This window comes from Dendrobates tinctorius, unplaced genomic scaffold, assembly GCF_039654945.1.
Source record: "Dendrobates tinctorius isolate UK_male_01 unplaced genomic scaffold, ASM3965494v1 ptg000159l, whole genome shotgun sequence".
NCBI lineage: Eukaryota > Metazoa > Chordata > Amphibia > Anura > Dendrobatidae > Dendrobates > Dendrobates tinctorius.
The window spans coordinates 15,232,995-15,260,236 of record NW_027361826.1 but is presented as its reverse complement, the minus strand read 5'-3'; the positions used below and the strand labels follow the sequence as shown (position 1 = coordinate 15,260,236).

At 41.5% G+C, this 27,242-nt stretch overlaps 2 protein-coding genes across 5 annotated transcripts in view; one reads left to right on the top strand and one right to left on the bottom strand.

Moving 5' to 3' along the window:
* CENPP (centromere protein P) overlaps nucleotides 1-27,242 on the top strand; it is a 383,707-nt gene that overhangs the window by 162,282 nt on the left and 194,183 nt on the right. The window lies entirely within an intron of this gene.
* The window catches only part of ASPN (asporin), a 31,967-nt gene continuing 26,742 nt past the window's right edge, over nucleotides 22,018-27,242 (bottom strand). The window contains exons 7-8 of the mRNA XM_073549581.1: nucleotides 25,475-25,613; nucleotides 22,018-24,185 (exon numbers count right to left, since the gene is read on the bottom strand). Of these exons, the coding sequence (XP_073405682.1) occupies nucleotides 23,988-24,185; nucleotides 25,475-25,613 (337 nt within the window). The 3' untranslated portion in view covers nucleotides 22,018-23,987. The remainder of the gene's footprint in view (nucleotides 24,186-25,474; nucleotides 25,614-27,242) is intronic.

The window sequence follows — 27,242 nt, the reverse complement described above, 5'->3', positions numbered from 1 at the left end:
GGTGCAGAGTGTACATTAATGAGAAAAAATGAACTTTTTTGAATTTACCAAATGGCTGCAATGAAACAGAGTAAAAAATGTAATGGGGTCTGAATACCGTATATACTCATGTATAAGCCGAGATTTTCAGCCCATCTTTTTGGGCTGAAAGTCTCCCTCTCGGCTTATACGCGAGTCATATACTGGGGGTCGGCGGGGGAGGGGGAGCGGGGGTGTCAGAGATCATACTTGCCCCCCCTGGCACGTCTCTGCAGCTCCCTGCTTCTCCCACGCCTTCCTTCAGTGGTCACATACTACTGCTCATTAAAGTCATGAATATGCGCATATTCATGACTTTAATGAGCGGTACCATGTGACCGCTGAAGGAAGGAAGAGCTGCCTTAGACGCAGGGGCTGCAGAGACCGCGCCAGGAGGGGGTAAGTATATGTGATATTTACCTGTCCCCGGTCCATTGCTGCGCGCCGCTATGTCATCCACGTCCTCTGTCAGTGACGTTCAGGCAGCAGAGGGCGTGATGACGTAATTAGTGCGTGCCGCGCCCTCTGCTGCCTGAACGTCACTGACAGAGGGACCCGGAAGACAGAGCAGGAGCTACGATAGACCAGGGTCAGGTGAATATCGCAAGTGCCGGGACCCTGAGCCGCCTGCAACGAGAGGTGAGTGTGTTAATTTTTTTTATTTTCAGCGGCGGCATATGGGGGCATAATCTATGGAGCATTTTATGGGGCAGCATATGGGGCATAATCTATGGAGCATTTTATGGGGCAGCATATGGGGCCTATTCTATGGAGCATCTTATGGGGGCATAATCTATGGAGCATCTTATGGGGCATAATCTATGGAGCGTCTTATGGGGGCATAATCTATGGAGCATTTTATGGGGCCATAACCTTCATGGAGCAGCATATGGGGCATATTATTCTATGGAGCATGCTATTGGGCCATTATTAACCTTTGTGCAGCATTATATGGGGTGTATTTTGTATGGAGCATCTTATGGGGCCATCATGAACAGTACGGAGCTTTTTATGGGGCTCCTGATTCAGTATGGATATTAAAAAACATTTAACCTACTGATGTATCAATTAATTTTACTTTTATTTGTATCTATTTTTATTTTTGAAATTTACCAGTAGCTGCTGCATTTTCCACCCTAGGCTTATACATGAGTCAATAAGTTTTCCCAGTATTTTGTGGCAAAATTAAGGGGGGTCGGCTTATGCTCGGGTCAGCTTATGCACAAGTATATACGGTACTTTCCATACTCACTGTAGATGCATCCTCAATGTGTGCTATGTAGATATAGTATAATGGTTACATATAGATGCATCCTCAATGTGTGCTATATAGATACAATGTGTATAATGGTTGCATATATTTTATTTATTTATTTTATTTATGCAAACTCATTAATTGTCTTTGGGACTTTCTGAAATAGACGAGTTCAGTCCCTTGAGTACTGAATGGAGCGAAGGTTGAGCATGTTCATCTAACTGGGTTTTCCAGGACTTTTAATATTTTTTAGCAAGAATTAATTGGCAGGTACCTACATACCTGGTGGTTCTAAAGGGGGATGATCTCTGCCGGCTCAGTCAATGATTTCTCAACTTCATTTCAGCCCTTGTCAGCAGAGCAGCTCTCCGTTTTCTGGGCTGGTATGTTGACGGGACATCACTGCAGACTTACTGCGAAACTGACAAGCAACTCCCCGCAGTTGTGCAGTAACGTCGGCGGTGACGCTCTGTCAACAGAGCAGAAATGATGTTGGTTTGTCGACGTGACATCAGTGGAAGTCACATAATAGCAAGAAGAGTGGTCTGTGACTGCTCTGAGTCGGCAGAGATCGACACCAGGTAGAGCAGGCAAGTCGGTAGCAACTATCTGCCTGTGAGTTCTTAGCCGCATACGCAAAAATATTAAAAGTCCTGAATAACCCCTCTAAGATGTGGATCTACAGAGCCCTGTTCTTGGGATACCCCAGCAATCATAAATGGTCAGACCTGCAGTGACCAGTGCATTATCCCTTTATCTGACAGATAGAAGTTAACTTGCAATTCAAGGTTTAACCCCTTAATAAAATTATAAATCCATTTCCTGGAACAATTTCTCATTGTTGAAGAGTATGTTCATGTCATTTGAGCCTTCTGATGGAAGAATGCAAAGTGTGGACACGGCGCTATATGTCCCTTTAAGCACGTGCATGAGAGCACGGTCCAGTATATATTTCTATACAGCAAATGAATGGATGAATCATGCAGGCCTGGCATCTGCCAGAACAACACATTTCTGGCATAAACAATGTGAATTGGGCCCTTTCACTAAACGTAATGAACAATTGACGTCCTTTATTTTAAGTGAATTTGAGAATCCGCTCATTGTTTTGGGTGATATCTGCCGACTGTGGAAATGAAACGACCATATATCATCATAATTGATGTCAACAGATGCCAGACATATTTCTTTTCCTTCTGACATTGATGTAGTGGTCATGGTGGACCTTTCACTATAAATTGCAGAAAACTTGAGACTATTGGCTCCGCTGACACTTTAGGCAATGACCCTTTCTAATAACCCAGTCAACACGGTCATCTTAGAAATGTGAATAAAATGTTGATATATTGCCTTACTGTGAACTTTACTGGGCACAAATGTGTTGTAAATCTCAAAGTATACCATGCTGATGAGATTGTAGGTCCTTGGGTACTTCAATTGTGCACACAATTCTTGCTTCTGACATGCCATAGAGACTTGCTAGAAGAAGGCATTCATGATGCTGTAAGACCTAAGCTAGAATAGATTGGGTACAGGGCACAACCATTCATCCCTGGATTGTGTCACAAAATTACCACACGTACTTTTTATTATTACATAATATTATTATCTATATATATAATTGCCTTAAATTGTCTGTCATCCACTTCCGTCTGGATGTCCTCGAATCCCACAATCCACTGCGCCGCACCGGAAGTACGCCGACCGCCACTTTAGAACACCCAAGTGATGCCGCTCGTTCCAGGACGCAGCTGTGATCCCGAACACCTCTGCGATCCCAACTGCCACTCGGATCCAGGCCACTGCTGCAATCCCAACCGCAGCTGGGATCCCAGCTGCCGCTCGGATGCAGGTCACCGCTGCAATCCCAACTGCCGCTGGGATCCCAGCTGCCACTTGGATCCCGGCCGCTGCTCGGATCCCGGCCGCTGCTCGGATCCCGGCCGCTGCTCGGATCCCGGCCGCCGCTCGGATCCCGGCTGCCGCTCGGATCCAGGCTGCCGCAGCGATCACGAGGCTATGAAAGGGGTGTAACGAGGGGGTATAACGAGAGGGGTGTAATGAGGGGGAAGTAATGAGAGGGATGCCGCGCCGTACCCCCGCCAGGACCCACCGCCTGACTACATGCGCCGGATCCTGCCGCTGCCTACCCACCCACCTCCGTGCAGTCACAGCCGGCAGGAAAGTCCGCGGCTTGAGGCCTGTGCTAGAGATTGGGTGCGGCCACCCTCTGGTGGCGCTGCACACCATCTCCAGCACAGGCCACAAAACACCGTCTTTCGTGCCGGCTGTGAGAGGGGTGTAACGAGAGGGTGTAATGAGGGAGGAGTAATGAGAAGGATGCCGCCGCCGGACCCCCGCCAGGACCCACCGCCTGACTACACACGCCGGATCCCGCCACTGCCTGCCCACCCACTTTTGTGCAGTCACAGCCGGCAGGAAAGACCGCAGCTTGAGGCCTGTGCTTGAGATTGGGTGCGGCCACCCTCTGGTGGCGCTGCACACCATCTCCAGCACAGGCCGCAAAACACCGTCTTTCCTGCCGGTTGTGACTGCACGGAAGTGGGTGGGCCGCCACCCCCAGTGCCACAAAGCTGCCCCCATCGTGATGTTACTGCCCTCCCGATAGCATCGGGCACACATCTAGTAGTACATAATTATGATTCAATTTTTTTCCTCTACTTTTCTTTATTACAGCTCTGTATGTGATACCCCTGGTGTTAAAGGGAATCTGTCAGTAGAATGAACGCTCCCCCTATGAACCATCTGTATGGGCATGTAGGTCATAGGAAGTTAAATAAAATGATACCTTGATATCTGCTATGTGATGTCTTATTCTAGAGAAATCTGCATTGTTTTTATTGTGTAAAGGAACTGTTCAGATCTATGCGTTAGACAAGGATCTCCCCAGAGATTAGAGATTAGATAAAATGGGGCATTACCAGTGTGAGACATGTAGATCAGGAGAGCAGACTGTCAGTCATTACATGTCTCACATTAGTAACGCCTCCTTTAATTTAAAATTAACTCTGGAGGCAGATTCTCATTGAGATCTATGTCCCGCCCATAGATCTTAACCGCTCATTTACATGTTAAAGATAAACGTGTATTTCTCTGGAATAAGACATTGGATTGCAGATATCAAGGTATCATTTTATTCAGCTTCCTTTTAACCTATGCTCATATAGACTTCTTAGGAGGGTAGATCTGACTGACAGATTCCCTTAAAATTTGCATAAATTAGAAGGGGCATATTTATGTTGTTATAGAAGTAATGGGCTGATCCTAACTGCTGCTTTTGGTGACTTTTCTGTGTATGATTTGCAAATTACTACTTGATCCCTAAGTATCATTTCAGGCTGTAGTCTGTGGCAGTCAACAACTTGTACCATCCCATAATGACTGCCTGAACGTCCGTAAACTGCAGAGCCACATATTCCATTGCCGGTTTTTATAATTCATCCTTCAGATACAATGGTTGACCAGCTGGAAATGGTCCAAACTGGACTCCAAAATATAATCGTAGCATTAAGTAGTCACGTGGCAGAACCATTCAATTTGTAACCAGAGCTGAATTGCTTAAATGTATTATGTACTAAGCATATGGGTTTTTATCCATATCGCTATATCTTCTCTTAGAAATATATGTGGAATTTTTTAACCTTAATGTGATATAAATTGTTTTCCCAGCTGGCATGATAAAATGGCCAATTGATTTTTGAATTCACCAAAATATTATATAAATCATAGAAAATAGTCTGAAATAAAAATGAAGAAGTTTAATGTTCACAAAATGAGGTTCTTCTTAATCCTAGAAATGAATGCTTGGGTTGGCTGCCAGATTTTAAGGCTTATGTGGGTGTCACAAGGTTTTTTATGTTTTATCCAAAATGTATTGTATTACTGTAATGTGAGCGGAGTGCTTCAGACAATTTGTAAACCAGGAACTATTTTGTGTTTCAGAAAGTATTATACTGCCATCATCTGGTAAATGGCTAGTATTGCATGATATTTAGTAGAAATGTAAAACAAATAAAAAAAATAGCTGAATGGGAAAAGATAATTCAGATAATATAATTTCCAGTTTGTTTTTATAAAAATTTACTATAAGAATTATAATCTGTTTTTTTTTTTCTGATGGTAATACAGCCTGTCATAACCCTGAACATTCAGCTGCTGCAAACAGCACGTCATGATGTCAGTATCTGACTCTAGATTTAGCGGCGCCTATTTACCTAACAGAAATAATTCCAATATTGCTAAGTATTTACACTTTCATTCCAAGTTTAGTTATAATTTTCGTATTTTTCGTTAACATGGAGGAGGCTCGGTTATGTTTTAGGGCTGCTTTACTGCATCAAAACTATCAAGTCATTTTGGAGGAATTACTTGAATACACAGTAGTTTGGCAATAAATGGCTTCACCCAACCACTAACCATGAGTGGAGAAAAAGTTTTGTTGTTATCATTAGAGATGGGCAGACACCTGGATGTTCAGGTTCTGGTACCAGAACAGTATCCGGATCCCATTCACTTGAATGGGGGGGCTCGAACATCCAGTGATTGCTGCATGACAATCACTGGATTGGCTCAATCACTGGATTGTCAAACACCGCTTCTGATCCATGGTGAAATCCTCCCCGCCGGTCAGAGAGCCATGGTTCCCACGCTGTCAAGACCGTGAGCGCTCAGCTGTGATCGGAGGTATGAAGTTTACCGCCGTTCACTGGTGTCAGATGATGGGACTACTGATCCAATCATCCAACACCTGCTACCGCTAATTACAGTGAGAGCAGGAACGGCGGATGGGAGTATTCATCTGCCGCTCCTGCGCTGTAAATAAATAATTTTTTTAAAAAAGGCGTGGGTTCCCCTGTATTTTTGCTAACCAGCCCAACAAAACTCACAGCTGGCATCTGCAACCCTCAGCTGTCAGCTTCAATAAGGCTGGTTATCAAGACTAGAGGGTCCCCATGCTGTTTTTTTTAAATTATTTAAATAAATAATTTTAAAAAATGGCGTGGGGTCCCCTCCATTTTTGATAACCAACCTTGCTAAAGCAGACAGCTGGGGGCTGGTATTCTCAGGCTGGTAAGGGGCCAGGGATATTGCCCCCCAACCTAAAAATAGCAGCCTGCAGCTGCCCAGAAAAGGCACATCTATTAGACGCACCAATTCTGGCGCCTTGCCCGGCTCTTCCCCTTTGCCCTGTAGCGGTGGCAAGTGAGGTTCATATTTGTGGGGTTGATGTTACCTTTGTATTGTCAGGTGACATCAAGCCCTGAGGTTAGTAATGGAGAGGTGGGTGTCTATCCATCACTAATTCTATAGTTATATGGTAAATAAAGACACAGCCAGAATAAAGTCTTTTATTTGAAATAAGACTAAACACCGTTTTCCATTTTTATTTAAATGCGTAATTCCAGCGCAGCCCTCGTTCTCCTGTAATAATAGTAAAATAAAAAAATGTATATTATACCTGTCATTCTGTCCCACGCCGTAACCCATGTCTGGTCGATAAACAGTTTTCAACCTGGACGGTGCCAAGAAGCGTCCGTCCAGGCTGAGAACCACTGGTGAATGAGTTGCTGCGCGCGCAGCCTCAGAGACCGTTGGTGAGACATTGAGGTTACATCCGGTCACTGAGGCTCCGTTCCCAGCCAGGCTGAACTGCGGTGATCTCGGTGAGATCCCTGCTAACACCGTGAGAAAAACTCATGTCTGAACCCGAACAGTAACACAGACTTCCTGGTGAAGTCAGTATTCGGTGTCCGTCGCACGTGTGACATTCACGGTCTTCGTATGAAGTGCGATGTCTCAATCGCCTCAGCTCTACTGAACTGAATATGAACTCCACAGCCTCAAAGACATATGAAGCTGTTGAGTTCATGTCAGGAGACCTCTGTACCAGTCTACACGGATCGTCACACATTGCCATGGGAATGCAGCCCAACGCTGAGGGAAGGGAGGTGAAGAGCAGAGAGCTGTAATAAGCTAGAGCTTTGAGGAATTTGCAACATTTTTGCTCATGAAAACAAAAATAAGTAAAAAAAAAGAATAAATTAACTATAGTAAATTCTGAAGAAATAACTTCGCTCCGAAGAATAAGGCATAATGCCTAACAACAAATGAAAAAAATGGAAATGCTCCCATTAGAATGATATACATAGAGAAAACGGAGCAGAGAAACACCATCCAATAAAAGAATTATATTTTATTAATTCAAATAATTTTGAAAATATAAAAGATGTACTTACCAATATTAAGGCTTTTACAATAAAAAGGAAAGGAGGAAAACTACGGCCAATACAGGGGTACACATGGTGATACTGTGACCAAGAGTTATACAATATGCATATCGGTAATACAGTACAACAGGATAAATCCCAAGCAAAGTATCCATACAGAAACATGAGCAAATATAAACAACATTGTCCGGAACAACTAACAAATCAGTGTGCCCATCTGCATAAAAATAAATATCACTTATCCATAATCACCAGTACACCAGTGTGCCCTCCTGTGACCCCCTGACGCGCGTTTCGCGTTGAATACTTTTTCAAAAGGGGTGCCCCTTTTTATTGTAAAAGCCTTAATATTGGTATGTACATCTTTTATATTTTCAAAATTATTTGAATTAATAACATTTTTGCTCAGCATTCTCCTAGATAATGGACTTACAGACCATCTGCAGCAGCAAAATGAAACACAGTTTTTAATAAATATTATTTATAAAGTTGCTTAACTGTGCTTTTAGGAAGCAAATAATAAAAAGACAATTGCCAAAAAATTATCTAATGCTTAGAGGGGTTGTCCAGTCCAAATCCATAAGTCTGCTTTCACTGCTGTGTGACTGCAAATTTATGCTGCGAGGATTTTCTTGTTTCTGATCTGCGACTGGAGGATGTACAACTCTGGCAATAATTAAGAGACCACTGCAAAATGTTCAGTTTGTCAGATTTCTCTTTATAGGTATATTTTGGAGTAAAATATAAATTTCTCTTTTATCCTATAAACTACTGACATGTCAAAATTTTGTTTTTATTTTCAGAAAATGAGAAATGGTCAAAATAACAAAAAAATCCAGTGCTTGCAGACCTCAAATAATGCTAAGAACACAAGTTCATAATCATTCAGAAACAACAATACTCATGTTTTAACTCAGGAAAAGTTCAGAATTCAATATTTTGTGGCATAACCATGATTTTTAATCACAGCTTTCCTGCGTCTTGGCATGCTTTCCACCAGCTTTCACACTGATTTTTGGTGACCTTATGCCACTCCTGGTACAAAAATTTATGCAGTTCTTCTTTGTTTGATGGCTTCTTCTTCCTCTTGATTACATTCCAGAGGTTTTCAATGGGGTTCAGGTCAGGTCTGGAGATTGGGCTGGCCATGACAGGGATTTGATGTGGTGCTTCATCCACATATTGATTGACCTAGCTGTGTGGCATGGCGCATTGTCCTGCTGGAAAAAAACAGTCCTCAGAGTTGAGGAACATTGCCTGCGCAGAAGGAATCAACTGTTTTTCCAGGATAACCTTGTATGCGGCTTGATTCATCCGTCCTTCGCAAAGATTATCCTGCCCAATTCCAGCCTTGCTGAAGCATCCCCAGATCATCACTGAACCTCCACCAAATTTCACAGTGGGTGTAAGACACTGTGGCTTGTACGCCTCTCCAGGTCTCTGTCTAACCATTCGACGACCAGGTGTTGGGCAAAGCTGAAAATTAGACTCATCAGAGAAGATTACATTACTCCAGTCCTCTATGCTCCAATCCTTATGGTCTTTAACAAACTTCAGCCTGGTTCTCCTTTGCTTCTCATTGATGATAGGCTTTTTTCTACCTTTACATGACTTGAGCCCTGCCTCTAGCAGCCTGTTACGAACTGTTCTTGCCATGCACTTCACCCCAGCTGCCATTTCTTTAATTGGTCACTTGATGTCATCCTGCGGTTGCTGAGTGACATTCCAATAAGATGAAGGTCATCCTGGTCAGTGGAGAGTCGTTTTCACCCTATGCCGGTCTGTAACTTTGTTGTCCCCAATGTTTGCTCCTTGACCTTGTTGTAATGGATTGCCATCTTAGAAATTTTAAGGATGGAGGCAACATGACGCTCACTGTATCTCTCTGCTAGTAAAGAATTGAGCCCTTCTTTTCCTCACTCAAGACTTTTCTTTTCAACTACTTTTGCATGGTTAAAAGTTATTTTTTCATTCCTATTACTTTTGGGATATTATTAGCACTTGTTTTGCCATCCAACTTGTCCTATTGCTAGAGGATTGTCAACACCACAGCAGGGTTTTTTTTACTTTCCTTTGTTAAATAAGATTTGGTTCAGGTGATCACCTAATCAGAAGCACATTAAGTAGAATGAGGTGTACTCTGGTTGGAATTCAACTGACACTGGAATGGAATGGCTGTCAGACATGTAGAGAAGCTGATTATTATAAAACTGTGCAGTGGTCTCTTAATTTTTGCCAGGGCTGTATATGTGTTATACATACTCCCAATCAAGGCCCGTCCAGTGGGTGTGGCCTCACTCCATGCATTTGTACGGAGTGAGGCCACACCCTGTAGTCGGCCACACCCACTTGATGACCGCATCTCTAATTGGGGAGCAGCCTCACCCTATACAAGTGTATGGAGAGGGGCGCTTCCCACTGGACAGGAATATATATATATATAACCATACCTACCCGCCGGGCCTGGCTTAGAAACCGGCAGTTGGCCCTCAAAAAAAACTTGTCAACATAATTGGTGGTACATTCATTAAATATACAGATTTCCTCCATATTTTGAAGGCATATTTCACAACCCACTATTTTATAGTTGATAATTATTCCTCTCCTTTGGAATCCTGTTGGCATTATAGATACTGAAACCTCATTTCCCTCACTTCCCAGTGTGCTTTGCATCTGCCTTTGTCCAGTGGCTTGCTATCCCCAAGCTGAAGGCGCCTCGGCGCTTTGACCGCTTGCTCTGAACAGATGTGCTGCAGAGCAAGCTGTCAGTCATAGCGTTGAGACATGTTAACAGCCGCCACTTCCGGTATTGTGAGTGGTGGCTGTAGCCGGTCCGTTCATATCCCCATGACCAAAATCTGACAGATTACGGGTGCAAGTTAGTGCATTTTTATCTTACTGATGGCATATTCAGTAAGGCAGCCAGTAAGTATTGTAGCGCTATTTACTTGCAGATTAATCCCACATATGCAGGTCAATAGCATTTTCCGAAGTAACACGTTCCCTTTAACAGGATCAGTAGACACCAATTTAAATGGAACCTGTCAGCTGTTCTGGTCTCTATAAGATTCGGCCACAGCCTTTCAGGGCTTATCTACAGCATTCTATAATGCTGTAGATAAGCCCCCGGTCCAACCTGCGAGAAAAAAAGTTTTATTATACTCACCCGGGGGGGGGGGGGTGTCTGGTGCGGTCTGGTCCGATCTGTGATGCAGGTCCGGGTCCGGCGCCTCCCATCTTCTTGCGCTGCTGGCCTCCTGCTTGCTTCATCGCTCCTCGGCATCGCACTTCCAAGCAGGCGTACTTCTCTGCCCTGTTGAGGGAAGAGCAAAGTACTTCAGTGCGCAGGAGCCTGGAAAGGTCCGAGAGGCCCAGCGCCTGCGCACTGCAGAACTTTGCTCTGCCCTCAACAGTGTAGAGAAGTACACCTGCACAGGAGTGCGATGCCGGAGAGCGATGAAGCAAGCAGGAGGGCCGCATCGCAAGAAGATGGAAGGTGCTGGACCTGTGACACCCATCAGACCGGACCGCCCCCCCAGGTGAGTATAATAAAACTTATTTTTTTATCTTTCAGGTTGGACCGGGGGCTTATCTACAGCATTATAGGATGCTGTAGATAAGCCCTGAAAGGTGATGGACGCATCTTATAGCAGCCAAAACAGGTGACGGGTTCCCTTTAAGCAGAGTGGAGACACCTAGTAGCCGGCACATTATTGTGATTTTTATGGGGTAAGACAACAAGATCTTAATAAAATGTGATTTTTATATAGTCTATTTAGCAAATTATCTTCAGTAGCTTGTGAATGTATTCACCTCCCCCTGGCATTTTTTGTTTACCTACCTCACAATCTGGAATTTCACTGGTTTTTGTTTGTGTGTGTGTGGGGGGGTGTATCAGTTCATATAAAGAGCATGCCTACAACTGCGAACATTTGGTTTTCTTTTTATTGTGAAGCAAACGAAAAGGAGGACAAAATAAATGAAAACTTCAGTGTGAATAACTATTCACCCCGCTAAAATCAGTACATTGTAGAGCCTCCTTTTGCGGCAATTACAGCTGAAAGTCGCTTTGGATAAGTTTTTAGGAGCTTTGCACATCTTGCCACTGGGATTTTTGCCCATTCCTCAATGCAAAACTGCTCCATCTGGTTCAAGTTAGATGGTTTACTCTGGTGACCAGCAATCTTCAAGTCTGACCACAGATTCTCAGTTGGATTAAGGTCTGGGCATTGACTAGGCCACTCCAAAACATTTACACTTTTCCCCTTAAACCACTCGAATGTTGCTGTTGTTGCTTGATCATCAGTACAAGTCTCAAATCACTGACCAACTGACACAGGTTTTGCTCAAGAATATCCCTGTATTTCTCACCATTCTTCTTCCCCTCAACTCGGACCATTTTCCCTGTCCCTGCAACCGAAAAACATTTCCACAGCATGATGCGGTCATCACCATGTTTCACTGTGGGGATGGTGTTCTCAGGGTGATGAGCAGTGTTGGTTTGAAGCCAAACATAATGTTTACCTTCGTAGCCAAAAAATTCAATTTTAGTCTCATTTGACCAAAGCACCTTCCTCCATACTTTTGGGGAGTCTCTCACGTGTCTTTTGGCAAACTCAAAACAAGCTTTACAATTTCCAGTCTTTGCTTGGGAACTCTGCAGCTCCTTCAATGTTACCTTTTGGTTTCTGTGGTGCCTCTCTGATTATTGCCCTCCTTGCCCAGGCTGAGAGTTTTGGTGGGAGGCCCCCTGTCTTGGCAGGTTTGTTGTGGTACCATGTTCTTTCCATTTCATGATAATGGATTTAATGGTGCTCCGTGGGATCATTAGAGAATGAGATATTTTTTTTATTACCCAACCCTGACTTGTGCTTCTCAACAGCTTTGTCCCTGACTTGTTTGGAGATCTCCTTGGTCTTTATGGTGTTTGGTTAGTGGGGCCTCTTGTTAATGGTGTTTGGTTAGTCTCGCCTTTTGTTAATAGTGTTGCAGCCTCTGTTGCCTTTCAGAAAAGAGGTAAATTGTATATACTGGCAGATATGTGATACTTAGGGCATCTGTCACAGTGTGCAATCTGTCACTAAGCATATGACTTATGAAGGTAATTGCTTGCACCAGATATTTTTAGGGGCTTCATCACAAAAGGGGTGAATACATATGCACTTGCCAAATTTTAGTTACCGGTATTTGATCCAATAAATTTAATTTATACCTATATTTTTCACACTTCACTAATTTAGACTATTTAGTGCTGATGCATCACACACAAATTGGATTACAAAAATATTTTAACACAGGTTGTAATGTAACGAAATAGGTAAAAAGACAAGGGGATGTATACTTTTGCAAACCATTGTATGGGTATGTGCGTACGTTATATAGAATAGCGGGATTGTATATCCAACAGAACAAGTATTGAAATTAGCAATGGATAAAATATAACTTTTAATAGAGGTCTCAATAAAAATAAAAATATTGACACCCTTGTGAAAAACTCAAAACAGGAACGCTCCATAGCTTGCCCAGACGTGATGCCAGCGTAAGCGCCGTCCCACCAAAAGCGCGTCACACGCCGGGGGCGTTGCTTCTAAAGGACGCGGTCTTCAGTCAAAACCATTTTAACCACAGGAGCGGGGAGGTCACGGTAAGGCAGCCTAAAGGTTTTGCAAAACACGCCCCTGATGAGTATACTATAACGAAACACGTTGGGAGACGCATTACTTCAAGGCAGGCATCATTGGGCACCGACCAATATGGTCCTGGGGTCATGATAAAGAATATCGGAAGGACTGGATTCTCTACTATTGGGTGAGATCTACCAAAATAGGAAGCCGCAGTAGTATGTGTTAATACGGCATTGCTGATTTTGATTTTTCTATGGTCATTTGGAATGCCCACTTATTGGTGGGGTAGCATGGTTCCTTAGTATGACTCTATGGTAATATTTTCTCCCTATACTGCCTCCATCTACAAGCTGCATTCTATAGGAATAATACATTGGCCTCTCGCTACTTTTTTGATTGTTTTTTCAGGCATTAGTAGCGTTTATGTAGGAATCATTTATACATGAGAAAAACATTTGTTCATGTGCCAAAACCATTGTTGTTCCTTCTGACACCAAAGGGAATAACCATTTGTTGATCTGTATAAAGAACATTATAGGTACGCTCTTAATTTCACATGATGTCGGCAATCATTTGATGATTCAATCCACAGGTGTGGTCTTCATCAACTTACCACAGTTATGCATTCTTTGATTATGGTGGGTCCATCTGTGATTTAAAAAATCATAAAGAGCGCCTATTATCATTTTACAAGAGGCCCTATACCAGTTTTTAGGCAGATAATTTTTCTGCGATTTTTTTTATCTTTATTGTGTGTCTTCACTTTTTTTTGTTTTGATTTTTTTGAGTTTTTCACAAGGGTGTCAATATTTTTATTTTTATTGAGACCTCTATTAAAAGTTATATTTTATCCATTGCTAATTTCAATACTTGTTCTGTTGGATATACAATCCCCCTATTCTATATATTCTTTTTTGGCATGGCAGGATTTCTCACCACTGGGATTGACACCAACCAGTGGGTATCTGAAGCCAAGGATGTGTTTTCTGATCGTGCTTTCACCCAAAAAAAATATGTGCCCTCCTTTAATGCATCCTTCAAGGAACTGACCAAAATTTATAAGGATCAGATTGCTTCGTGGTGGGAGGTGCAGAGTCTTGATAACTACATTAAATCGGGGATAGTACCAAGGCACTTGAGAATTACTTTATCACCAGGTTTTCGTTACAAAAGTCCCAATCTCATTGCGAGGTGGGAAAAAGAGGTCACTGAATGTTCAATCAGACTGATGAGGCTTCTATTAGATGAGGAAAAACAGAATTTATGTACCCTAAATGAGGCTCTAAAAGAACAAATAGATATAACAAAAAAATTTTCCTCTGAACAGGATTTTGCAAAAAAGGAGACACAACTGCAAAACACCATAGAGAGCAAAATACCATAGAGAGGTTTCAGTATCATCTCAAAGAGAAGAAGCACAGGTTCTTCATTAGGGATATACAGGAATTCAAAGAAAACAAAGTATATTCCTTCTCTACCATAAGATCAATTAGAAAACCTGAGACATACATATCTTCTGAAGCGGAAGTCTCATATTGTGATATCCGTCTTCATAACTCCAGAGGCAGGAGTAGAGGGAGAGGTAGCAACAGGGGACGAGGTAACAGCAGAAGAACTCCCCAAGAGAGAGTTTTTTTTAGATTTAAATTACCCTCTCTGAAACCGCACCACACCCCACAATCCCTCTTAGGGCCTCAAGTAATCAATTTGTCCTCTAGGGTTTTAAAACCAGAGGAGATGGAGTTATTGAGTAGAGGCCTATCATTCGTACCCACTTCAGATATGGATATTTTTGAAACAGTAAAAGACTTGAATTTATTTGCTAGACGATTAAAATGGAAAAGGTTTTTTGCAAAGGAAGAGATCAGAAAATGTGAGGAATTGGGAGTACAGGACAATTTATTACATGACATTCAATTCCTTTACCATTTAAATGACCCCGTCCCCAATCTAGAAGGACTAGGTCCTTTTACGGACTTAAAAAACAAAAACTCCAGAATGCCTCCATCGGGTATGGATACGGGTCCAATTGATATTTTTACAAATTTGGGTGACAGAGGATTTGTTGTAACTATCAGCCGTTGATTTAAGACACTCTCATAATCTGTCCAAAGAGGAGATATCATGTCTTTGTAATCTTGAAAAAGACAGTAACATCATGATAAAACCTTCTGATAAAGGAGGTAACACAGTGGTTATGGATAGTTCTGAGTATCGGCTGATGTGTCTCGCAATTCTGGAAAAAGAGGGGGACTACGAAATTCTTGAAAAGAACCCCACTCTTTTATTTCTGAATGATTTGAAATCTTTGGTTGAAAAAGGTTTCTCAGAAGGGGTTTTGGGCAAAGGTAAAAAGATTTTTTAATCCCAGAACACCTGGTCATACCAATGTTTTACTGTCTCCCAAAGATACACAAAGGTACCAATCCCCTAAAAGGGAGACCGATTGTATCTGGTAACAACAGCCTTACTGAAAAACTGGGAATATACCTTGACCAAATTCAAAAACCCTTTGTGATGTCATTAAACTCCTTTGTGAAAGATTCTATGGATTTGTTGCGGAAACTGGACGGCATATGTCTTGATGCCGATATGGTGTTGGGCAGCATTGATGTGGAGTCCTTGTACTCTTCCATTCCCCATGATAAGGGTCTTCTGGCGGTTGAACATTATCTTGGCACAAGAGGTACACAGTTCTCCAAGCACAATAGGTTCATTCTGGAGGCTTTGGAGTTTTGTCTTACAAAAAACATCTTCACTTTCGACCTTAAGTATTTCCACCAGCTCAGGGGCACTGCGATGGGTAGCCCTTGTGCGCCCTCATATGCAAATCTGCTCCTGGGCTGGTGGGAAGAAGAGGTGATTTTTGGGGATTATGTGTCTGGTCCAGATGGCAGGATTGTCATGTGGCTACGCTACATCGATGACATCCTGGTCATCTGGAGGGGTAACATGGCAGACTTTGGAATCTTTGTAGAAGCCCTCAACACTAACAATATTGGTCTACGATTTACCTATGAAGTGAATCCTCATACTTTGAATTTTCTTGATATCTGCATAACTAAAAATGCTGAAGGTTTTCTGTGTACCAAAACTCATAGAAAGGAAACGGCTACAAATTCTTTTCTAAAATGGGAGAGTAATCATCCTTTACCCCTCAAAAGGGGGATACCAAAAAGCCAATACCTAAGGGTACGCAGAAATTGCTCACAAATAACAGAATTTGAGACCCAAGCAAAGGAGCTACAAAGGAGGTTCCTAGATAGAGGTTATCCCTGCAGCGTTTTACGGAAGGCTTACAGGGAATCAGTTGGGAAGGATAGGAGGGAGCTCCTAATTCCCAAACCAAAAAAGAAAGATGACGATCTCGTCCACTTTATTACGAAATTTTCCAATGGGTCTGATAAAATAAGACCCATATTACAACGACACTGGCCAATTTTAAAGATGGACAATATCGTCACCAAATTTGTCCCAGTGAATCCCCAAATCACCTATAGAAGGGGTACTTTTCTACAGGACCGATTGGTCCACAGCCATTTCCAACAAAAAGAGACAAAAAACTTCTTCATGAATCAACCTAAAGGATGTTTCAGATGTGGGAGATGTAAGGCCTGTACGTCTGTTGTACAGTCAAAGGATTTCCTGAGTAATGTAACCGGCATAACCTATTCCATACGTCATTTCATCAACTGCCGCACCAGTGGGGTGGTATCCAAAGCCACTTGCAGGTGCGGCATTGAATATATTGGAAAAACTAAAAGAGAATTTCGTAAGAGAGTGGGTGAACATATACATACATTATACATACATACATACATACATACATACATACATATATACGGAACATTATTAATAAGAGGGACACCCCAGTGACAAACCATGTGAACACGTGCCACCAAGGTGATTCTAAGGTGATCTTATTTGTTGGCATTGATAGAATTGCGCCCCCAGCGAGGGGAGGTGACTGGAATAGGATGATTCTTCAAAAAGAAAGTAAATGGATCTTCCAATTAAGAACTATGCATCCGGATGGCCTCAATGAACAATTGTCCTACTGTTGTTTCTTATAAGGACATTCATTTTTTTTTTATCTATGGCTATTTTTTCAACTGTGCTGACTTTTTGTTAACGCCACTTTTTCCTTCTCTGGGGTTTACAATCTAGGAGCCGCTCTTTTGGATTTTGCCATGCGACTGGATTCCCTGGGCCTGCTCCCAACACTCCCTGTATAGGGGGTGGTCATCACGAGGATCGCTCGCCCGGTCCTTCCATCCCACGGCTCCAAAGATCCACTCCCTAGTAACCTTTGTATTCCTACAATTACTTATATAAGTACTCTTTCCAAAACATTTTTTATTTTGGTATAAATTCTAATAAGTCTTCATTTGTTTACTCAGTGTCTATTGCAATCTCTTGGTCACGGTTCACATGGTTGTTGCCATGCTGTGCGGTGAGTTATTTTGAATCATGCCATTTGGGATTTTACTCTCCCCCCAGGATTTAACCCTACTATGGGGTTGTTTTTTTTTGCAGACATATAAACTGATACGTTGATTATAGTTTATCATGGTTTGCATTCTTGGAGTCTAACCATTCTATAATGGTGACTCCCGAATACAAAAAATGAATCAAGATGGACAGCATAAGGTTAATGAATGCTGCAGGATAATGGGCTTTAATATATTTTTTCTTCTCTTTAGTTTTAGAGATTGACACAGTAACAGGAGCGCTCCTTAGTTTGCCTAGACACCTTGCCAGCGTTAGCGCTGGTCTATCAAAAGCGCTTCACACGCCGGGGGGTGTGGTTTACAAAGTACGTGATCTTCAGCTTTAGAGATCTCCATAGTAACAGGAACGCTCCATAGCTTGCCCAGACGTGATGTCAGCGTAAGCGCCGTCCCACCAAAAGCGCGTCACACGCCGGGGGCGTGGCTTCTAAAGGACGCGGTCTTCAGTCAAACCATTTTAACCACAGGAGCGGGGAGGTCACGGTAAGGCAGCCAAAAGGTTTTGCAAAACACGCCCCTGATGAGTATACTATAATGAAACACGTCGGGAGACGCATTACTCCAAAGCAGGCAGCATTGGGCACCGACCAATATGGTCCTGGGGTCATGATAAAGAATATCGGGAGGACTGGATTCTCTACTATTGGGTGAGATCTACCAAAATAGGAAGCCGCAGTAGTATGTGTTAATACGGCATTGCTGATTTTGATTTTTCTATGGTCATTTGGAATGCCCACTTATTGGTGGGGTAGCATGGTTCCTTAGTATGACTCTATGGTAATATTTTCTCCCTATACTGCCTCCGTCTACAAGCTGCATTCTATAGGAATAATACATTGGCCTCTTGCTACTTTTTTGATTGTTTTTTCAGGCATTAGTAGCGTTTATGTAGGAATCATTTATACATGAGAAAAACATTTGTTCATGTGCCAAAACCATTGTTGTTCCTTCTGACACCAAAGGGAATAACCATTTGTTGATCTGTATAAAGAACATTATAGGTACGCTCTTAATTTCACATGATGTCGGCAATCATTTGATGATTCAATCCACAGGTGTAGTCTTCATCAACTTACCACAGTTATGCATTCTTTGATTATGGTGGGTCCATCTGTGATTTAAAAAATCATAAAGAGCGCCTATTATATCATTTTACAAGAGGCCCTATACCAGTTTTTAGGCAGATAATTTTTCTGCGATTTTTTTTATCTTTATTGTGTGTCTTCACGTTTTTTGTGGTTTGATTTTTTGAGTTTTTCACAAGGGTGTCAATATTTTTATTTTTATTGAGACCTCTATTAAAAGTTATATTTTATCCATTGCTAATTTCAGTATGTGCGTACGTTGCGGATTTACTGCAGATCCGCAAGTGTGTGATCAACCAATGTAAATTCAATAGGAAAAAAAAGCTGTGCACATGCTGCGGAAAATTCCGCACAGAATCCGCAGCGGTTTATTTCCGCAGCATGTCAGTTCTTTTTGCCGAACCGCATGCGTTCTTACACCCATTCCATTAATGAAATCCGCAGGGCTAAAAACACATGCCAATCTGCAAAAAAAACCCAGCACAAAATCTGCACAAAAAAAGCGCAGATTTTTACCTGCGTTTTCTGCCAAGAGATGGAGATTACGTGCAGAAAATTCTACAGGCAAATCTGCAACGTGTGCGCATAGCCTATTAAAGGAAATCATGTTGTCCAAAAGTAAAGGGACTCCCACACCCATTTCTAATTGTTTTTCTCCACAACTGGATGTAAACTTGAAACTGTCTCATTGTGCGTGTGGTTAGATGGGCTGACTCCTGCAAAAGACATCTGTAGTCCGATATTAATTCTTTTAGCAATCACACCTGAATAAGGGTTCGGCTATGTTCACACATTGTGTTTTTGCAGTTCTTTTTTCAGCGTTTGTTCATGCAAATTAAAAGCTGCTTTTTACAGTGCCAGCATAAGCTATGAGATTTCAGAAATGGAATGCAGTTGCTTGTTTTTCTCCTTACTGAATTGGAAGACTTCACCATTTTCTTAAAGCTGTCATTTCTTTCAGCGTTTTTGCAGCATTTTTTCACCCATACAAAGCAATGAGAGTGCAAAAAATGCAACCATGTGGTTTGCTGGGTTTTTTTGATGAATAAACCTAACTTTATTAAACATATTGTAGACAAAAGACGTGTATATCAGCACCAAAAAACACAGCAAAACCTGCAGCTTCATTTCTACCGAGAGCGGGTTTTGCTTGCAGGAAAAAAAACAAAAACGCTACAAAAACGCAATGTGTGAACATAGCCTTGAAGAACCTGGAGCTAGAGGGCAGCGGCTTCTATTTTGTAAGTACCGTAGTTATTTTACACACAGTTTAACCCCTTCAACCCGGAGGCTATTTTCACCGTCCTGACCAGGCCAAATTTTAGAATTCTGACCAGTATCCCTTTATGAGGTAATAACTCTGGAACACTTCCATGGATCCCGGCGATTCTGGGATTGTTTTCTCGTGACATATTGTACTTCATGATGATGGTAAAATTTGTACGATATGACTTGCTTTTATTTGTGAAAATATTGGAAATTTGGGAAATTTTGCAATTTTCAAACTTTTAATTTTCATGCCCTTAGATCAGAGTGGCGGCACACAAAATAGTTAATAAATAACATTTCCCACACGTCTACTTTACATCAGTACTATTTTTTAAACAATTTTTTTTTCTTAGGACGTTATAACGGTTAAAAGTTGACCAGCGATTTCTCATTTTTCCAACAAAATTTGCAAACCCATTTTTTTAGGGACTGTGAAGATCTAGAGTTGTGGGTATTAGTAATCACCTAGGCAGGTTAGCGATGCAACAAGTTTTATTTGTATCCCTACAAGCATTTCAGTAAGTCCAGGTAGATGACCCCAATGTAATGCCCCGAGTCCACGGGATCAGCAACAAGTCAGTAAAAATAGTCCATGGGATAATCCCTAGGGGAATATAGATTTCACGACCGAAGCCCGAGAAAACTTAGTTCCAAGTTGGATAGTCCATTCATGGGTTCCAGGAGCAGCCTTAACTCTGCTCCTTTCGCTTCAGATCCCCAGACACAACTGCACTCCCCATCAAGTCTCTCAACTCTACTCCCAACCCCCTAACCAATGTAAATTGAATTCACAGCCAGTGAAGTGTCCGGCCAGTCTGGAGTGGTGTGAACCCAAGTGGCCCCCCTGCCGAGAGAAAGAAAGGCACATATTCCCCCACCAGATAAGGTCATTGCATGTAAATACAACATAAATTGAGGTAACTAGTTATCTGTGCTGGGAAAGTATTTCAGTTCCTCACAGGGACCACCTCACATTTGAAGTGACTTTGAGAGGCCTGTATGACAGAAAATACCCAAAAGTGACACCATTCTAAAAACTGCACCCCTCAAGATGCTCAAAACCACATTCAAGAAGATTATTAACCTTTCAGGTGCTTCACAGGAACTAATGGAATTTGGAAGGAAACCATGATCATTTAACTTTTTTTCACAAAAATTTAGACCCCAATTTTTATTTTTTTTTGCAAGGGTATCAGGAAAAAATGGACCCCAGAATTTCTTTTGAGTGGGAGAAAGCTACTGTTTTGGCACACAGCTGGACTCGGAAGGAAAGGAGCGCCATTTGACTTTTTGAGTGTAAAATTTGTTTGGAATAATTTGCGGGTGCCATGTCGCATTTGGAGAACCCCTGATGTGCCTAAACAGTAGAAACCGCTCACAAGTGACACCATTTTAGAAACTAGACCACTCAGGTAACTTATCTAGATGCGTTGTGAGCACCATGGACCCCCAGGTGCTTCACAGAAGTTTATAATGTTGAGGCGTGAAAATTAAAAAGAATCACATTTTTCCCACAAAAATGTTCTTTTAGACCCAATTTTTTTATTTTTGCAAGAGTAACAGGAGAAAATGCACCATTCAATTTGTTGGGCAATTTCTCCTGAGTATGCAGATACCCCCTATGTGAGCGGAAACTACTGTTTGGGTGCCTGGCAGGACTCAAAAAGGATGGAGTGACGTTTTGGAACTCAGATTTCGATGCGATCGCATCACGTTGTGCCAATGGGAGCAGAGAGGTAGCTCTCTCCCTCGGCGATGTCCAGCGTTGTCGCTCTTACTATTAACAGCAGCATCAGAGTGGTTAAACACCCGTGATCGCTGCTAGCACCGATTGTGGGCATTGCTGCAGGGTGTCAGCTCTCATATAGAGCGGACACCCACATTTGATCGTGGCGGCGCTCATCGTGAGCCTGTCATGGCAACGTATGTATACAGAGATTTACGGGAACACAGCTCCCGCGGGAGCATGTCGGTAAGGGGTTAATATACTGAACACAAACACACATGCTGTTTTCAAAACTCTTTTATTACTAAACCGTATGAGACTATATAAGAGAATTTAATTAAATATGCTCAGGCTGAACAAATATACAGTAAATAGACATAGTACAACATAGCATATGGAAACTTTATGTGGAGTGAGTTGTTTGCCGCTCATCTCTTAAATTACTGTATGTGTAGGGTAAAGACCAAGGCTGCACAGCAGATTAAGCCATTTGCCACATTGCATTATGCTGGACAGGACGGGATTGACACTATGATGGATATAAAACACTGTAGAAGACAATAAAAATCTGCTGCTGTTGTGTACGGCATGAATATCATCCTATCGCACCTGCACGGCACTCGTGACACATATAGGTTCAGGATTCATTTCCAATATTTGCCTATTCCACCTGTTGAACGATTTCAAAGCTCTTCATAGTGTGAGATCTCATGAATGGTATTGCTTTGCATACATACAAGGTAGACTTAAAGTAGTCTAGAGATGTAGTGTGAAGGCTACAGTAATAAAGGCAAACAATGTGAAAAGAACTGCTTGTACAAGTGGATACTAGCGCTGAAAGTACAAGCTGACTTTTAAGTAGGGCTTGACAGTATTTATAGAATTGTTACTGTAGGTAAAAGTCGGAGTGCACCTATATATTGTATACAGTGCTTTTTAGCCACCTGAGAAAGGCTTTGTGCACTGTGGAAATTGCTTTGGATACGCGCTTGTATTGTCATTTTAGCCATAATCGTTCTTTACAGGCTATGTAAAGGATCAGTGATCGGCCAATATTTGTCATACCTCATGCTCTAATTATTTTAACTCTGTCCATCAGGAATGTCTTAGTTTTCCAGAATTTCTATCCAGTTACTATGACGCACACGTTTCCAAAAGACTTTGCCCTTTATTACAAAAGGCCATATCTTAATGTATTGTTAAAGGTCTGCAGAACAATGCTTTGAGATGAATGTGTGTACAATTGCATATTCTAGTATTTAACCACATAAATATTATAGTAGGAAATTACATGATCAGCAATGACCTAATATAATTTATGTGACGAAACAATATTTTTAGATACTGCCCTATAGGCACAGTCATCAGAATCTAGACCATATTCTCTGTTGACGGTAGGATTTGTGATATCCTGATAAAAACAGCTCTGACAAATCTACATTTATATAATATATATATTTGGACGTTTAGTGTCTTAGTAATTAAATGCAGGTTGCTATGTAAGTCATGTAACCTGCCAAAGAAGGGAGCCATGGATTTATGCAAAGATAGGTAGAAAAAGCAGGAGAGCTTAGATTAGAACCAGTTTTAAATGCTTGCACTTTACTTCTCTGATATCAATGTCTCAGATTATTTCATTTACCTGGACAGAGCGGGCTCCATTAGAGCTATACATCATCACTTCTCTTCTTAGCCAAAGTTCAAGTATTGTTTTGCTAATATAGGTAAATTTAATGTACCGTAATTACTCTGTAAACATATTTGGCCCGTTAAGTTTTCTGTGTACCAGGCATAAAAACTGAAAATACAAAATATGACGCAGTCCTTATAGGGGTTCTTTGGTCTCAGATGAAAATTTTGCACTCGCTTTACGTGACTGCAGCCTGTGAGTCGTGAATATGCAGTGGACACATTGTCACAATTCCCCTGTATATATCACATTGCCGTATGAATTCCATTTGCATACTTGCTGTCACGTGCCGACTAGTCTTTGCCCGGCTTCTTTCAGCAGTAGAGAATTGAGAGAAACACAGAAGTCTAGTCGTCATGTGACCACAAGTATAGAAATCGCGTACATGCTGACATGTGACTGCCCATACAGGATTGCAGGGGAATTGTGACTGTTGGCGCATCACAAACCATTTGTCAGTCTGCACTCACATGGTGACCACAGGCTTTTTCTTCTGAGACCAGAAAACCTCTTTAAGTCCAAATAAGACTGGTGTTCTTATTTCCAAGGACAGTATCCTTTTTACTTTCGGAAGTTCCCAATTTGCACACTGTTTCTTCCCAGAATGCAGCGAAATGTTGCAGGTTGAATTTCCCAGTATTTTACTGGATTCCCAAAAAGGCTTATTCCACTATAGAGTGACTTCTTCATCTTCGGTGGTATAGGGCAGAAATCATTCACATCCACTTTTCCGATATTATTCGAGTGAAGGAACAAGACCTAAGTGTAAAGTAGGAATATGTTACATAATTACAATGCATACAAGCATAATTTTTTACATTTTTCAGTTTACATCTATATATGATTAATTTCTTTGTGTGCCTTGCTTTACTTGACCTTCTACTCTGCTTAAGTAGATGTCTAAACATGGATATAATTGTAAGGCTATGTGCACATGTTGCGGATTTTTAGTGTTTTTGTCACGTTTTTTCGCCATGAAAACACGGCAAAAACGCTGCGTAAACGCTAAAAATCCGCAATCCATTGAATTCAATGGCATTCCGCACATACTGTGCTAATGCTGCGTATTTTTCCGTGACGGAATCGCATCGCGGAAAAATACGCGGCATGGTCATTCTTTTTGCGGAATCGCAGTTATTCAACACACATAGGAATGCATTGTTCCGCTTACTTTCCGCATGTGGCTATGACCACCATGCGCAAAGTACTGTAAGTGGAAAATGTGCGGATGGTACCCAGGGTCTGGAGGAGAGGAGACTGTCTTCCAGGCCCTGGGTACCATATCCCTGTTAAAAAAAGAATTAAAATGAAAAATTGTGATATTCTCACCTTCCGGCGTCCCCTGCAGCCTTCCCGCCTGTCAGCCACGCTCCCGGCATCTTCCGGTCCCAGTGATGCCTTGCGACAATGACCTTTGATGACGTAGCGGTCTCGCGAGACCGCTACGTCATCAAAGGTCATTGTCGCAAGGCATCGCTGGGAGTGGGACTTGCCGGGAGCATCCCTGAGGCCTGGGGACGCTGCACGGGACGCGGGAAGGTGAGAATAACACAATTTTTTAAATTATTTTTAACATTATATCTTTTTACTATTGATGCCGCATAGGCAGCCTCAATAGTAAAAAGTTGCTCATACTTGTCAAACACTATGTTTGACGAGTGTGACCAACCTGTCAATCAGTTTTCCGAGCGATGCTACAGATTACTTGGAAAACGCTGGCATTCTGCAAGCTAATTACGCTTGGAAAACTCTAGCTTTTCACGGGAAATACGCTGGAATTATGCATGCGGATTTCCCGTGGCAGGGAGTTGCGGAATTCGCACGGAAATTTCCGCGGGAATTCCGGACGTGTGCACATAGCCTAAAGATTTCCCAAAAGTTAGGCAAATTATACAATAGTTCATTCATCTGACTCATGGTATTTTTCATCTGATGACACAAAATATATAAAAATATATTGCTGCAATTATAAACATTTTTCCAATCCTGTCGCAAATTTTAGCCATTTTATTGAGCTACCTGTGAAAGTGATATAGCGGACTACGCACCTGCAAGTATCTCAGATCAGAAATTCCAGCCGGAACCGTTTTTAGCTTGTTATTTTCTAAGTGAATTTCTCTTACTTTTGGTATATAAGCAAGACTTCCATTTTCAACTTCTTTAATTTTATTATGACCTAAACCAAGTCTGAAATCAGAAACATCAAGTAAATTATTGGTTGATACTGAAAAATTGTTTCACTGAGAAAAAAAAAATACTACTACAATTACCAAAAGATGTCTAAGGCTGGGGTCACACTGGCGAGGAATACGGACGAGTGAGAGGCGTAAAAAGCACGCATTACACACGGACAAATTATTCTCTATGAGTTTGCTCCCAACAGCCGTATATTTCTTGGGCGTATTCTACGGTCCGTGCCAATCGCAGCATGCTGCGAATGTCAGCGTACTACGCCCGTAATACGCCAATGCAAGTCTATGGGTGCGCAAAAAATACGGATTATACACGGACCACATATGTGACTTGCGAGAAATACGCACCCGGTGTCTTTTAGAAAAGCTGTCAATTCAATGCCCTATACAGTAAACTCACACTGACAGGTTTAATAAAGAAAGAATAGATATTCACACATAGAATACATATATATATATATATATATATATATATATATATATATATATATATATATACACATACATGTCATTGTGACAAACATATATATATATTTATATTTCACAGAGTTCTTCATAGCAGAATAGCCGCTAATTAAATTGCCGGCTTCTATCAAATAATTCCCCAACCTGACATGAAATGACACGTGGTTTACATTCAGTAAAGCATTTCATTTCATGTTTTTTTATATGTCCTTGACTAATAATTAGATGAGGGATTGTGTGCAAAATTTGGGAGTTGTAGTTGTTATTTTAAGGGGTTAATTATTTGTTAAAAAATGCATGGGCTTCCCATCGCCCTTTATTGGTGGCGAGTGGGTTAATCTAACAAAGGGTTAATGTCACCATTCGATTTTAAGGTGACATTAACCCTTTGTTAGATTAACCCATTCGCCACCGCAACAGGGCAATGGGAAGCCCACGCATTTTTTAAAAACGAATTAACCCCTTAATATAACAACTACAACTCCCAAATTTTGCACACAAACCCTCATCTAATTATTAGTCAGGGACATATAAAAAAACATGAAATGAAATGCTTTACTGAATGTAAACCACGTGTCATTTCATGTCGGGTTGGGGAATTATTTGATAGAAGTCGGCAATTTAATTAGCGGCTATTCTGCTATGAAGAACTCTGGGAAATATAAATATATATATATATGTTTATCTCAATGACTTGTGCGTATATATATATATATATATATATATATATATATATATATGCATTCTATGTGTCTATATCTCTTATTTCGTTTCTGTTAGAAACCCTGTCATAGGGCTCCATTATATGTCCATTTTGCAAGCCTGCGAGAAAATCTCGCCATACGGATTACATACGGATGCTGACATGCACAAAATACGCAACCACACCTTGCTTACGGATGACATACGGAGCACTGTTTAGGGGTCATTCATCCGTATTACGCCTGTAAACTACGGACCGTATTTTGCGTCGGTTAGTGTGACCCCGGCCTAACATGCCTTGCAAAGTCTGCCAAATAATGACATCTGTGCCATTTTGATAAGTTTACACCTTTACTGATTCTAAATTTTTTTTATTGGCTGATACATAGTTATGTTTTTATTTGCAGCCGTAAGGGTCATTCTTTTGAATACCCGCTTTTAAAGATACTTCTGGAAA